The sequence below is a fragment of the Lasioglossum baleicum genome, chromosome 20 (assembly GCF_051020765.1).
Source record: "Lasioglossum baleicum chromosome 20, iyLasBale1, whole genome shotgun sequence".
NCBI classification, from domain to species: Eukaryota; Metazoa; Arthropoda; class Insecta; order Hymenoptera; family Halictidae; genus Lasioglossum; species Lasioglossum baleicum.
The window spans coordinates 5,460,479-5,475,107 of NC_134948.1; the positions used below are offsets into that span (position 1 = coordinate 5,460,479).

Below are 14,629 nucleotides of genomic sequence, written 5' to 3' on the forward strand. Positions count from 1 at the left end.
CCTAGCTATTTAAACACGGTTGTCGTCCGTGTCTGATCAATGCATGACTCGCGCCACTGAATCCTACTGTCCGACTGTACGTAGACAGGTGTAATTCAATTTCCCAGAGCTCTCCTTGTTTCCGTCGGAGTATAAATTGTTCCTTAGTACTTAAATACAGTTGTAGTCGGTGTCTGATCAATGCGTGGCTTGTATCACTGAACCCTAGTACGCGGATTCATATTACAGTGTCTCAACCGTTTCAACGATGATATCGCCCACACTTGTCGACTAGTAGTAGTATTTAATTATTTCGGCCTCGCGGCTAAGAAATTGGACTTGGTTTACAGTTCTCCTACGTCTCTCACCCATCCCTCCATCCATCCATTCTTCTATTCCGTCCGTTCATATAAAAGTTATTCCGATTTAAAGTGTGTCGAATCAGTTATGCTCCTTACTGTATATTCTGTAGATTAATATGAAGTGTTTCCAAAATTCCAATTGTTAAACCAATTAATTGAATGTCTACAATGGGAAGATTATGCGATCAGAATGAGTTCGGATTAGGTGGGAGGGAGCGGAAAATCCAGGAGCAGTGTCGGTAAGGTAGAGACTGACATTAAAATGATACAACATTTTTTTCGAGTCGCCAAACATCCTTCTGGCAATCATTATTCTAATAAAAAAATAACCTATTTCCAAAACTTCATCCAATTCTGAGCATGGACGTAATCGGAAGCTTAGCCTCGACCTCGACCCGCCCACCCTTATGTAGTAGGTTGTGAAGCGTTCTAAAATAAAAAAATGGGGCGAACAACCGTTCGAAAAAAGCTCGCGGCCGATATTCCACGGACCCGTACTACTGATTTTCGATCTATTTGGTCGCAGGGCGCGCGAGATCGGATCGAGCCGGGCCCGTCCATCCAGAAAAACGTTTCTTCGCCGCCTCGTTACCCTCGCATTGTCCGTTTCCCGTATTCCCGTCACGGCGGGAGCACGGCCGAGCATGCTCAAGCACACACACATGCGGACGGTATCGAAATTTCGTCGTCTGACCTGGAATTAGCCGTCCAGGTACGTGACACCTGGTCGTCGCCCGGCATTCCATTATCGTGTACGCACCGAAGGGACCGCTCCATCGAGCGTGACACTGTCGCACGTCGACCAGGGACGGCAAAGTGAAACACGCGCAAATGGAAATCGTATCGTACGCCAAAGGGGGTGCGAACGGTGGGCGGCAGGAGGAGGAGGAGGGTGAGTTTCGCGCACCAGTTCGCACACTCGGTGCACGTTCGATGGAAACTTGACCGACCTGAACGCGTTTCTATTCCTTCAATATCTGCTCCTCGTCCGACACAGGCCGGTCTTTATTTTTACAAAACAACCCCTATTTGCTAGCGACGCTCTCTCTCTAGCGAAAGGGGTGGGTGTTCTCGAGAGGAAAAATTCATAATCCGTCCTCTCGCCGGGGCGACAATTTAATTCCCCGGGAATCCACGGCCGCCGGAAACTTTTGAATGCGTAATTTTCCGCCGTCGACCGACCACCCCCCCACTCGATTCAATTAAGAACGGTCGTCTTCGAGAATCCGTCTCTAATTGAGGACTGGTCTGTCTGGCCGTTTTTTGTTTCCCCAGAAACAGGAACGACGAGAGAGGAGTCGAGAGTGCGAGGGGATGAGGATGCAAAATTCATAAACGAATCGTTGATCCTCCGTGTCACGCGCGCGAGGGGTGTTGCACTGGCCGTCGTACGTGTACACCATGAATTTCCCAATAAAAGCCGCGTCGAAGACGCCGCCGTCTCCGCGTTCCGGGCCGGCCATTTTCTCCGGCTCGCCGCGACTGCAGCATATTTCTGGTCTCCGTTCCGAGACCCTCAACCCCCTCGGGACCTGCAGGAATTCCCTGGAATTTCGCATAGTTCTTCGCCACTTCTCACGTCAGCTGCGATCGCTCGCTCGTGGAAATTCCGCGCGAGCTCGATATCCACTTTTCCTCTCGTCCGCCCCATCTATCTCGCGCGATTCATCCCCCGGTACTCTCTGCCCGTTGACCCGTCACCATTCGGAATCGTACGAACAGTCGAGGCCTTGGTAATCGGTGAATAAATAAATCGCGATTAGGAGAAAATTGCACTCGGACGATCCCGAAAAATATTTCAATCGCAATCGAACGCCAAAAATTGATTCCACTTGATGATATGACAAAGGATTAAATAATCATTCCTCTAAAATATTCGGTTGGCAACTAAGTGATTGCGGGTTTTAAATAAGAAGGGAAACTCGAAATTTTTACTCGAAAATCTAACTTTATTAAATTATGTATTGTCCGTTTTTGTCGATGACCTTTCGCCACCTTTCAGGCAGTGTCATAAGTCCATGTTCATGAAATTTCTGATTTTTGCCAGCAAAAAACTGAATTGAATGAGATTCTATATCGTCGAAAATTATTTTCAAAGTTGTACAGACACTGTAAAATAAATGGGATTGTATATTTACTATTTACTATATTTAAAATACTATTTTCCCCAGCTCTGGTATCGAGCCGTTCGATATTCCAGTTTATCGGGACACTCGGGTAAAAGGGACCGTGGCAAACCGACTGTGCGTCCTGCCCGTTATCGCGGCAGTTTACTAAAACGCATTGCTGCTTATTAAGCGATTATATCGGCCGGCCGATAATTAAAGGCCGCCGCCGATTAATCGAGCCGCGCGCGCGCGCGGACCGCGATAAACCCGCGAACCTGCGAAACCGTTCCCGGTAATGGGTTCTCGCCGGGTCGGGCTCTGTCCCTTTGAACCCGAGCCAAGGGTTTCCGGATCGTGCGAACGACACGGGCGAGCAGGTGGCGGAGAGAGAGAGGACGCTTTGGAGTCTAGCGCGAAAAAGAATGGAGCGTGGGAAAAGGCTTCTTTCGAAGGTATCGCGAATTCCTCTCTCTCTCTATCCTTCTCGTTACGTGCGCGAGCGCGCCGGACTCTGATAAAAGGATCGTCATTATAAAGTTACAAAGAACGCCGCCGTGAAAAGAGGATTCTTGCTAATGTTTCTTTGATCTGGCCCCGTCGCTGGTGCGCGCACGTTCACGCCCTCGGGAAAACCTATGCTTCTCCCGGAGAAATCCGAGGCCGAAGGGAAACCATCGGCGAACAATACTTCCGGCTCGCAGATTTTTCCAAAGCCGTTTGTATCTCTTGTTACGAGCCAGGGCCGCGAGTAGCACGAGTGGCCGGCGAATGGTTATAAACCCAGGAAAATGGTATCAATTTGTTAGTTAAGGTACGCGGACGAACGCAATGCGAAATTGGGGAGCCGCTAGGAATGTAGGCAGTGAGGACGAACCTGACGCGATTTCAGGGAGCCTCTAGGAATGGAATCAGACGCAGACGAACCTGATGCGAAATCAGGGAGCTGCTGGGAAGGTGAAACTTCGTGAACGAATCCAATGCGAGATTGGGGAGTCACTAGGAAATGACGCGCAGACGAACCCGATGCGAAACCGGGGAGCTGCTAGGAGGTTGTAGAACAGCGCGGACGAACCAAATGCGAGATTGGGGAGCCGCTGGGAGGTTGGATAAAAGCACAGACGAACCTGATGCGAAATCAGGGAGCTGTTAGGATGCGGACGAACCTGATGCGAAATCAGGAAGCTGTTAGGATGCGGACGAACCTGATGCGAAATCAGGGAGCCGCTAGGATGGTATAGTTTTCGTGGACGAACCCAATGCGAAATCGGGGAGCCGCTAGGAATGTAGACAGTGAGGACGAACCTGACGCGAAATCAGGGAGCCTCTAGGAATGGAATCAGACGCAGACGAACCTGATGCGAAACCGGGGAGCTGCTAGGAGGTCGTAGAACAGCGCGGACGAACCCAATGCGAGATTGGGGAGCCGCTGGGAGGTTGGATAAAAGCACAGACGAACCTGATGCGAAATCAGGGAGCTGTTAGGATGCGGACGAACCTGACGCGAAATCAGGGAGCCGCTAGGATGGTATAGTTTTCGTGGACGAACCCAATGCGAAATCGGGGAGCCGCTAGGAATGTAGACAGTGAGGACGAACCTGACGCGAAATCAGGGAGCCTCTAGGAATGGAATCAGACGCAGACGAACCTGATGCGAAATCAGGGAGCTGCTGGGAAGGTGAAACTTCGTGAACGAAACCAATGCGAGATTGGGGAGTCACTAGGAAATGACGCGCAGACGAACCCGATGCGAAACCGGGGAGCTGCTAGGAGGTTGTAGAACAGCGCGGACGAACCAAATGCGAGATTGGGGAGCCGCTGGGAGGTTGGATAAAAGCACAGACGAACCTGATGCGAAATCAGGGAGCTGTTAGGATGCGGACGAACCTGATGCGAAATCAGGAAGCTGTTAGGATGCGGACGAACCTGATGCGAAATCAGGGAGTCGCTAGGATAGTTAGTAGACCTCGTCACTAATATAATCTAAATGATACAACCCGAGCGGTAAGGTTGTATCGTGTGGGAACGTTCAATTACTATATAAGGATTTTGGACGATAATTATAGATTCAATGAACTTGCTCTAATTACCAATAACACAAATATATTCTACTTATAAAAGTCTGTAGTACAAGTGTGTACGTGTCGCGATTGGAAATGAGAGGAAAAGATATGAAATGTGAAAGAAAGAATTTACCTAAACTACGGTGCTCGGTTTTCACGCACTGGCAATGCGGGGGACTCGGAAACAACTTCAACACTGACCAATAGACTATAAACCGAACAAACGGAATCTATAATGTTAGACTTTGATCCGAAAGGTACTTTAGCCCGATCTCGTTAGAAGTTAACTTTCCGAAATGCAGCACGACGTGACGCGATACGTGTCTACTGCAGTACTAACCCCCGAGAGTGAGAATCTAAGGGGTTTTTATACCCCTACAATGAATGGAATACTTTGTTCATTATCTAATCGCGCTTAGAGATTAGGGCTTAGGGCCAGACTCTCATTTTTGTCACTTCTAACGAAATCGGAGCCAGAGCTCGGTCCTAAATCAAAGGGTTCGAAAGGTTATCTAGGACGCTTCCCGCCAGAGACGATCTGGAAGAGATTCCTGTGAGAAACGAACGGAATATATTCTCTATCCGTAACACTCTCGACTCGGGAAATCCAATTACCGAGCTTTTCGCAGCCCGGAATGTCTGACCAGAACCTGTACCGATTAGTTTCGAACCTCGGTGTCCGACCTGTTTAGAATTTATACCGCTTGGAAGATGATCGATGCAACGCGCAACGTTTGTACCGATGTCTAATCAGTTTAACAGCTGTACCACTCGATGTCGAATTAATTTAATGTGTACGCTACCGGACGCCTGATCGGTTTTAAAGCTGAAGCAGTTCGGGTTCGATCGATGCAACAGTTGTACTACTTGATGCCTGATTAGTTTAATGTATACACTACTCGGTGTTCGGTCGGTTTAAGACCTGTACTACTTGATCTATTTGAGACCTATACTACTTGATGAACATATGTGCCGGTAATACCGCATTCGTACTACTTAGAATCTGACTAGTACCAGAGTTGGGCATTAATCGATTAAAATTTTAATCAAGATTGATTGATTAATGTGCACGATTAAAAAAGGTGATCATTGAAAAATCGACGATTGATTCAATCGATTGATGAAGTTGATCGTCTCGATTGTTGATTAAAAAAAGAAATCGTCGAAAAATCGGAGACTGATCCAATCGATTGATGAAGTTAATCGTTGATCAAAAAAAAGAGATCATCGAAACAAAAACATAAAAGCATGTAAACAGAGTTTGTATTACAGAACAAATGACAATACGCCTAAACTCAGTTTACATCTTTTGCAGTATTCATATAGTTTTGATTCGGTATTTCATTTCGATGATTACGATTAAAAGGAATGTAATAATTAATCGCAATTAACGACTAATGTAGAAAAACCGTTACTCTCGGTTAACGATTAGAGTAGTGTGCCCAAATATGAACCACTTTTTGTTGATGTCATTTTTTGATTATTTTAGAATGCTCTTTTTCGTCCAAAAAGATTACCAGTTGTAGAAATTTATTCGTCAATCGTTGATCAAACTGTTGCCCAACTCTGATTAGTACAACATCTACAGTATTTAGCGTCCGATCAGTTCAAAAGTTCGTGCTACTTGATGCTTCAACACATTGACAGATGCAAACTGCTTAATTCTACCTCAGTCTCGTTTATCATCGTCCGACTAATCTTCGTCTCGGTCCACTTATTTTCCCTCAGCGTAGAACGAAGGAAATGTTTCGACTCTTACTACCTGCTGGCAGTCTCCAGCGCGACTGTCCCATTAATCATCGACCTCTACTACTATCCTCACCATCTACCAGCCTCTGTACGATACATCGCCGACCCGCGCCACTGGTTAGCGTCTTGTCCCGAGTATCCTTCGACTCTTTCCACTAAATTTCATTAGCCCGACCATTTTATCGATTTCTACTACTGTCTACCCGAACTTTCTACGTTCATCCGTTCGACTACACACTCGCTAGAACTACTTCCAGGGCCAGAGAGCCCTTTTGCCTGTTATTTCGCAGTTGCCGCTCGCGAGGAAATCCTCGCACCAGTGAGCTCGAGGCGAGGAACAAAGCCGAGCCTGAAGAGGAAGAGAAGGTTCGAAATTTTATTGGACCGTCTTTTTCGAAAATAATTGCCGGAACCAGCGGAACACGAGGTCCAGCCCGTTTTCCGCTTCTTCAGCTCGGAATTTCTCCTCGGCAAATAAAACCGGGATAGAATGGAATTGATTCGCAAAGGATTAACGGATATCCGTTGGACCCGGATCGATCGAGTCGCGTAATTATCCCTGCGAGATATAGTGATTCGACGCAGCAACACCGCGCGACTCTCTCTCTATCTCTGTCTCCCTCGATCCTTTGAAAAGAACGGAACCGTGTCCGCGAATCGATCGTCGAAACGGAACGACCGGACCTGTGGCAGGTAGTCGAACGGGTAGTCCGCCGGGTAAACGAACGGGGACCGGACAAAGGGACGCGAAACAGCTTCGGGCGTGTTTGCTGCGGAACGAAAGCAGCCAGCGGGTTAACGAACTGGGATTACATAATTAATCAGATCCCCGACCGACACGACGCGATGTGGCGCGGCTCCCTCGAGGATATTTCCGCGAGCGAGTTCAAGGTCGAGTCTCCCCGCGATCTATGCGATCCATACGATCCAACGATCACCGCCGCTCCATCGAGTCAAACGATTTTCCGTGGTTCTGCTCGTCAAAAGCGATCCTTGCGACGACGAGTTCTCGCAGATGACGCAACGCTGTGCGCTATCCAGCTGAAATTGCGTTCGTTCAACGTAACCACGGTTCGTGTGTAGTTGACACAGATCATAGCGGTCGCGGAATTACTCGGCAGAATATTCATTACGAAATCATGTTCATCGCCCAGATTATCCGTTCGCGGCCCAAAATTACACGGGAACGAATCGATTGTACAGCAGGTTTCACATTCAACGGCCAATTTGCGTAAAATCTGCAGCTCCGCTTTCCCGGATATTTACAATTTTCAATCTCCGCGTGACAATTAGAATTTCTAGAGCAATCCTCCGCGAATGCGCCGCCGAGGTGAATAAAATCACGCGAGTTTTGCGTTCCTCCGGTCCGGGAACGTGTCGGGATCGATCCGCCGGGTAGTTCTCTACGATCAATGTTTAATTCCGCGAGATTCGATACACGTCGCGGTGTTATTAATATTTCAGGGGACCCGGTGGCGTTGGTTCAATTTCATCGGTGCATGGAGCCGGGCTCTCTCTCGCTCTCCTATCGGAAACAGTCTAAGAAAAAAAAAAAAAAGAGAGAAGGAGACGCGTGCCCGACGAGAGCTCGGATCGGATTAGAAATTCGATACACAGAGCCGGGGAGTCGCGAGAAAATCGAATCCGCGATCGTATATCTCGGCTGCTTTGCCGACACCGGAACACCGGCGAATCCTTATTTACCGAGAATCGAATCTACGCCCGGCGAGAGAGACCGGGAGAAGCCGAGAGGAAAAGATAGAGAGCTTATGGAACGGCCTGTACCTTCGGATTCTGAGAGTCGAATCGATCGCGGAGCGGTGATTACAGTTCGCGCCTCGAGGAGAGAGAAATAACGTGGAGGAGCGTCGCGAGAAAGAACGGGGCGGCTGCGTGTTGAATCCGAACGACGCACAGTGGTCGATTTACTCCAAAACGTGGCCAAAAATCAAATCTTTCTTTGATTTATACGAAACTAGGTATGTCGGGGTTTTCGAGGTCGCTGATTACGAATCTAAAATCAAAATCGCAAAAAAGTAAAATGGCGGCTGTAAAATCGAGATTGAACCTATGAAAACTGTCAGAATGGGACAAAACTTGGTGTTTTGGGGTTCCCGAAGTCGTTAATTATGAAACTGAAATTAAAAGAACAGAAAACAAAATGGCGGAACCAATATGGCGGATGTACGTAGAAAGAAAGTATCAAATACAGCTGAAACTTGATACCTCAGGATTTTTTGTCTTGTTAAATGTGAATCTAATATCAAATTATATAAAGAACACAAGTAGCCGGCTAATTACTAAATTGTAGAAGAAGAAATTCTTGTTTTAAATATGTGTTTTGAAGAATGGGAGGTTATAAATTAGATCAAATGTAAGGGAACCGTTCAGCCGTTGGTCGGACTGTTGGTAAAATCTTACTTCAGTTCTGTTAACTTTCACAACCACTTTTTCCGGAATACATATATCAAATTTTGAAGCGTTCCTTTTTTATGGTCCGTTAATTGATAAGAACTTCTAAATTTCTTAGATAATAGTGCTTCAATAACTAAAAATATTATTTGGAACTCGCCGTGTAAATGATCCTTTATTAAAACAAAAATAGTTCCTTCCTGGAAATTTCTACAACTCTGACACCGGAAGCTGAAGAGTAGAAAAGAGACAGAAATGACAATACGGAAGGCCAGAAATAGAATTTGAAAACAAAAGAGATCAACGTAGAAAGATGGATACCGAAACAGAAACCGTCGAAGCTGAAATGACAAAGAAACTAGCAGCAAATGCTTGAAATCGTTAAAATACCGGTTTCGGTATAACCGATATTCTACCGACATCGTAATAAATATCGGTACTTTCTCGGTTTTTCCAATGCAATGGATGCCTCAAGAAGCACGGCCACTTAAACTAGCTAAGTATATACAATAGAAATACGGTCTGTCGTAAAACCCTCCGTGCGAAGGAACAAGCGCGATACCGGTATTTTCACAAGTTTTTACAAATATGTTTGATCTGACAAAAAAATGTTTCCAATAAAAGTTGATCAGTATTCACTTTTCTACAAATTCTAATATAAAAAATTTAAAAAAAAATCATTTTTTATTAAAAAAAAAAAGGTCACTTCAAATTTTTAGATATTAACATATATTTTTTACTTTATAATATTGTAACTGGTATCGAGACCAATTCAACGACCTATAATAATATTACTTTAAACCATGAAATAAGGTCTAAATCACAAAAAGCGGGTTTCCAGCACATGCAGTACATTACAAAAATAGCAAAAAAATCGGGGGGGGCACATCGGGGCAGCCGTTTTTTGTTGATCCTACTAGGTGATAATGTAAACTAAAGGTGTGTACAAGTCGCATAGTTCAGATCGATGTAGATCATAACTATTTTCCTAGGTTTCCAAAATTTTCGTATGAAATTTTGTCATATTTTATATATTACATTATCCATTGTTACTTGCATTTTATATAATGTATAAACATGATTTACTTATCTCCAGGGACACCCTCCATATTGTAGAATAAAAATTAGTAGGATATAATACAAATATATTCACTTCTGGGCACTTTTCTCACTCAACGATTTACTGTGCGTAGCTGCTAGTTGAACGATGGTCACTTTCGGACTGAATTTCTCGCTCAGGTGGAAAGGTCAGGCCCTTTTTCCATTAACCATCCAATAGCCCAACTATCAGAGTAGCCAACCCACGTATACAAAACTCTTGATTTGAAAATTCATTTTTTTTATTTTTGGCCACGTTTTGGAGTAAATCGACCACTGTGCAACGTACAGGCTCCTCCAAAACCTCTGCGAACATTTCCGAACGTGCCATCTTGTCGGTCGTCTCGCTTCTGCGAATGCAGCGGGAGATGGACTCGCGGAGAGTCTTCGTAAAAATTCTGTAGAATTGTCTGAATGCTATTATTCCGTGGGTATGCAGCAGAAACCAAGACAAGACGCTGTAACTTCGGTGGCGGCCACAGTGCGGCCGGTCTCTAATTCGTAGCATTGGTTTCCGGCCGTGTCCGCGCGTAACGACGCGAAACCCTCTAATTGAACTCCGCAGGAGCATTCCTGCGGAGTCCGAGCGGATTACAATATAACGCGCGAATAACCGTGGAAACGTGAACCGGCGTGCCTCTGGTCAGCTCTCGCCGACCGATATACTAATCGAGCTAATGAGAAATCCGAATGGGAATCTGTAGTCGAAAGCTCGAGGAAGCAGCGGAATTTTTCCGGCTAGACCAGTAGTGTTTTTCACAAAAAATTAGATAATATATATATATATATATATATATATATATATATATATATATATATATATATCGTGATCTCCGAGGATTCAAATGCTACAGGGTGGTTCGAAGTACTCGTAGTTCGTTATACTATTTTTGAACCGACCTGTACGAGGTATCAAGATTAGAGTCGGCGTGACCCGGCGATTTCCCTGATCCGAGTCCTTCGCAGTTAAACAGAGAGGAGGGGGGATTAAAAAGCGGGAGATTTGGCAGCCGGGAAAATCCAAAAGTAATTGGCCCGCCGCCAAAAGGGGTCTGAAGGGGGGCTTACGATGGCCAGAGCTCTATCTGCGGGGTGAAGGGTGAAGGGAAAGGGGCACGAACACGGGAACGGTTTCGAGGGTGCCCGAGTAAGAAGAGGAAGAAGAAGTAGAAGAAGAAGACGACGACGACGACGACCAGACGAGCCGACGACGGATATGAATTTCCAGAAAGGTTTGCTTAAGCAAATTGCGAAACGTGGTCTCTCCGTCGAGCGGAGAGGGGGGACAGGGTGGCGAGGGGGGTCTAGATTGCTAGGTCGTGAGCCTCGCAGACACCGGGAGCCCCTTCAGCCCCCTCGAACCCCTTCGAAGCCACCCTCGGCGACACGCGACGCGCACGAAACCTCGACAACCCGGCGCTTCACGACGGGAAACAACAAATTTGCCCGTGAAATACTGCCTGGCGACCGATCCGCGATGCAATCGAGTTTTAAAATGTAGCAGATGAGGAAAAGGCTTCTTATGGCCTCCGTACTGCGTGCTCGGGAAGGTCGGAATATTTCTTCCAATGTACAGGACGATTCAAAATAGTGGTCCCTAGAACTATCGATGTACCGAGTTTTAAAATTTGATAATGATCGTTTCGGATTCCGTGATCGTTGGGCCGCGACTTTCGCCGTTCGACTTCGCTTCTGCCCCCGGGGGACGGAGCTCGAGTACCCTCGATTCCCCGCGGAAAATCGATACGGCTCTCGTGTTCCCTCCCGTGTTCCCTCTTGTTCGTACGTGACTCCGGGAGCTACGTGTGGACCATCTTCGTCGCCAAGAATATTTTACTTTTCTAAATAAAGGAGGTATTTTCGCGATCGCACTATTTGAAAGAATGGTAATTATTTTTCTCGGCGCTCAGGTTCGATCAATTTCTACACTAAATGAATATAGCTTGAGGGGCATGTAACGTTATAGTCCGGGTTCGAAGCAAATAACGCTTCCGATTCGGGTTTGAATCTGCAAAGATGCCAAATGCTATTTTATTGGAGGAAAACAAAGTTGGAGTGTTTCGTCCCAGGCCCTTACTGATGAGTCCTCTAGCGGGCCTGGGACGAAACACTCCACCTTTGTTTTCCTCCAATAAAATAGCATTTGGCATCTTTGCAGATTCAAACCCGAATCGGAAGCGTTATTTGGTTCGAACCCGGACTATAACGTTTCATGCCCCTCAAGCTATATTCATTTAGTGTAGAAATTGATCGAACCTGAGCGCCGAGAAAAATAATTACCATTTTACTTTTCTGTTCGGCAAACACAGAGAAGAGGACCGCGCAGACAGAGAGACAGAGAACGGGTCGACGTCACTTCCTTTTCTCTCCCTCTACCTCCTTGTCAGCCCCCCGCCCCATAGAGAACCTGTGCCCCCTCTTGATCGATCGCGAGCCAAACGACGTCCGCGGGTCGCGTGCACTCGGCCGGCAGCAATTGCAATTAAAACGAATTACAGGCTCGCCGGAGGTCGGCCGTTTAATTGAGTCGCCTCGGCGAACCGCTGTCTCTGCACTTTCCCCCAGACACGGCCTCGAAAATTATTTAGCACGCCAACGCAAACACTCGTCCACCTAATTCCGGGGGGTTACGCTCGACCAGCTTCGTCTCTAACGAGGAATCCATTAGTTGTCGCTGGCGACGCTCGGTATTACCGTGCCAGGGCTTTCAGGCGAGTTGCGAATGGCTAAACTTGATCTCGGTAGAGCTGGGAGAGATTAAACTTGATCTGAGTCAAGTTAGGAGAGGTTAAACTTGATCTGAATCATGTTAGGAGAGGTTAAACTTGATCTGAGTCATGTTAGAACAACTTGAATTTGATCTGTGTCATGTTAGAACAACTTGAACTTGATATGTGTCATGTTAGGACAACTTGAACTTGTTTTGAGTCAAGTTAAGCCGACGCAAACTTGATCCGAGTCAAGTTGGAACGAAGTAAAGTTGAGCAGAGTGAGTAGAACAGAAGATTGAATTTATTCGTTCGACGAGGAGAGTCTCTTTAGCTGGAGAGCCACTCTCCACAGCCATAAGTCCTCGGTCTCGAGATAGTTGGACAAGTTTCGAGGTTCGAGGACAAACTGGTAAATTATTTTCGACCGAGCGACGTAGCCACGAGAGAAAAATCCCTTATTAAACGGGGGTGGTGGAGTAGCGCGTCCATTAAATCGACAAAGTCCGCAGACTCCCGGGGGATCGAAGAAAGGAAAGTTTGTCGGCTAATGACGCGACGCCGCCGGAACGAGCGATGTCTTTGAGCTATTTCCGCGCCGGTCCGACGCTCAAAGCATCGCTGGCATAAATATTCCGATCGATTATGCATAGGAATTAGTCGAGAGCCCGGGATTCGCCGATAATTGCATGCCGCTTGTTCCCGTACCACAATTCCGATCGAGAACGTCTTGGTTCCTCGGGCTTGACCCGGTTTCTCAGAATCCTCCGTCAAGGACATCGACCACCCTTGGTCCAGGAGACCCGCCACCGATCAATGACCATTCTTTAAATTGAAGGCCAAGCATTGCACTATCAAATGTCGTCTAAGGAAAAAATGGAGGATTCACTCACCTGGAAGTCGAAGGTCTCGAACTCCTGCTGGGTATCGATGTCGACGTTTCTGGGCACGATGATGGGACAGGTATCCAGTGAGACCTTGGAGTCTGGGGACTCGACGTAGTCAGGTGTGATCGAGGTCGGCCCGCGTTCATACCTGAGCTCCTCGTTGATGATCGCCGCGGACGGGCCTTGGGACGGTGTCTGCGCCTGGCTGACGTAGTACAGGCAGAGCAGAAGCGTCAAAAGAACGGCGCAGACGACGAAGACGCGGCTCGAGCCGCGTCTCAAGATCTTGTACATTGTCCGGCGGCTGGACGAGCAGCTTGGCTCTCGATTCTGGCGGCAGTCTATTCCGGTCTCGATTCACCTCGACCACCAGCCGAAACTGTGGTCGGCTAATCGAGAATCGGTGATCACTGTCGACGATCGCTCCCCGCGCCTAGACACGTCCGTCGACTTCATGGGACACGTGGGCGGTGACTTGGTCTGAAACAAACGGACACCCATGGTTAGTCGAGGTGGAACTGGAATTCATTCGACTCATGTTGGAATTGGCTAAATATGATCCAAGTCAGGTCATGTTGGAACTAGCTGAACATAATTCAAGTCAAGTTGGAACTGGCTAAACATGATCCAAGTCAAGTTGGAACTGGCTAAACATGATCCAAGTCAAGTTGGAACTAGTTGAACATAATTCAAGTGAAGTTGGAGGTAGCTAAACATGATCCAAGTCAAGTTGGAGGTAGCTAAACATGATCCAAGTCAAGTTGGAGGTAGCTAAACATGATCCAAGTCAAGTTGGAACTAGTTAAACATAATTCAAGTCAAGTTGGAGATAGCTAAACATGATCCAAGTCAAGTTGGAACTGGCTAAACATGATCCAAGTCAAGTTGGAACTGGCTAAACATAATTCAAGTCAAGTTGGAGGCAGCTAAACATGATCCAAGTCAAGTTGGAACTGGCTAAACATGATCCAAGTCAAGTTGGAACTAGTTAAACATAATTCAAGTCAAGTTGGAGGTAGCTAAACATGATCCAAGTCAAGTTGGAACTGGCTAAACATGATCTAAGTCAAGTTGGAACTGGCTAAACATGATCCAAGTCAAGTTGGAACTAGTTAAACATAATTCAAGTCAAGTTGGAGGTAGCTAAACATGATCCAAGTCAAGTTGGAACTGGCTAAACATGATCCAAGTCAAGTTGGAACTGGCTAAACATGATCCAAGTCAAGTTGGAACTAGTTAAACATAATTCAAGTCAAGTTGGAGGTA

General features: G+C 46.6%; 1 protein-coding gene across 4 annotated transcripts in view; it reads right to left on the reverse strand.

Annotated features, from left to right (window-relative positions):
- Alpha-man-iib (alpha-Mannosidase class II b) overlaps positions 1–14,629 on the reverse strand; it is a 135,046-nt gene that overhangs the window by 76,381 nt on the left and 44,036 nt on the right. For all 4 annotated transcript variants that reach the window (XM_076443925.1, XM_076443924.1, XM_076443929.1 and 1 more), the window contains one exon: positions 13,370–13,843. In XM_076443925.1, the coding sequence (XP_076300040.1) occupies positions 13,370–13,657 (288 nt within the window). In that variant the 5' untranslated portion in view covers positions 13,658–13,843. The remainder of the gene's footprint in view (positions 1–13,369; positions 13,844–14,629) is intronic.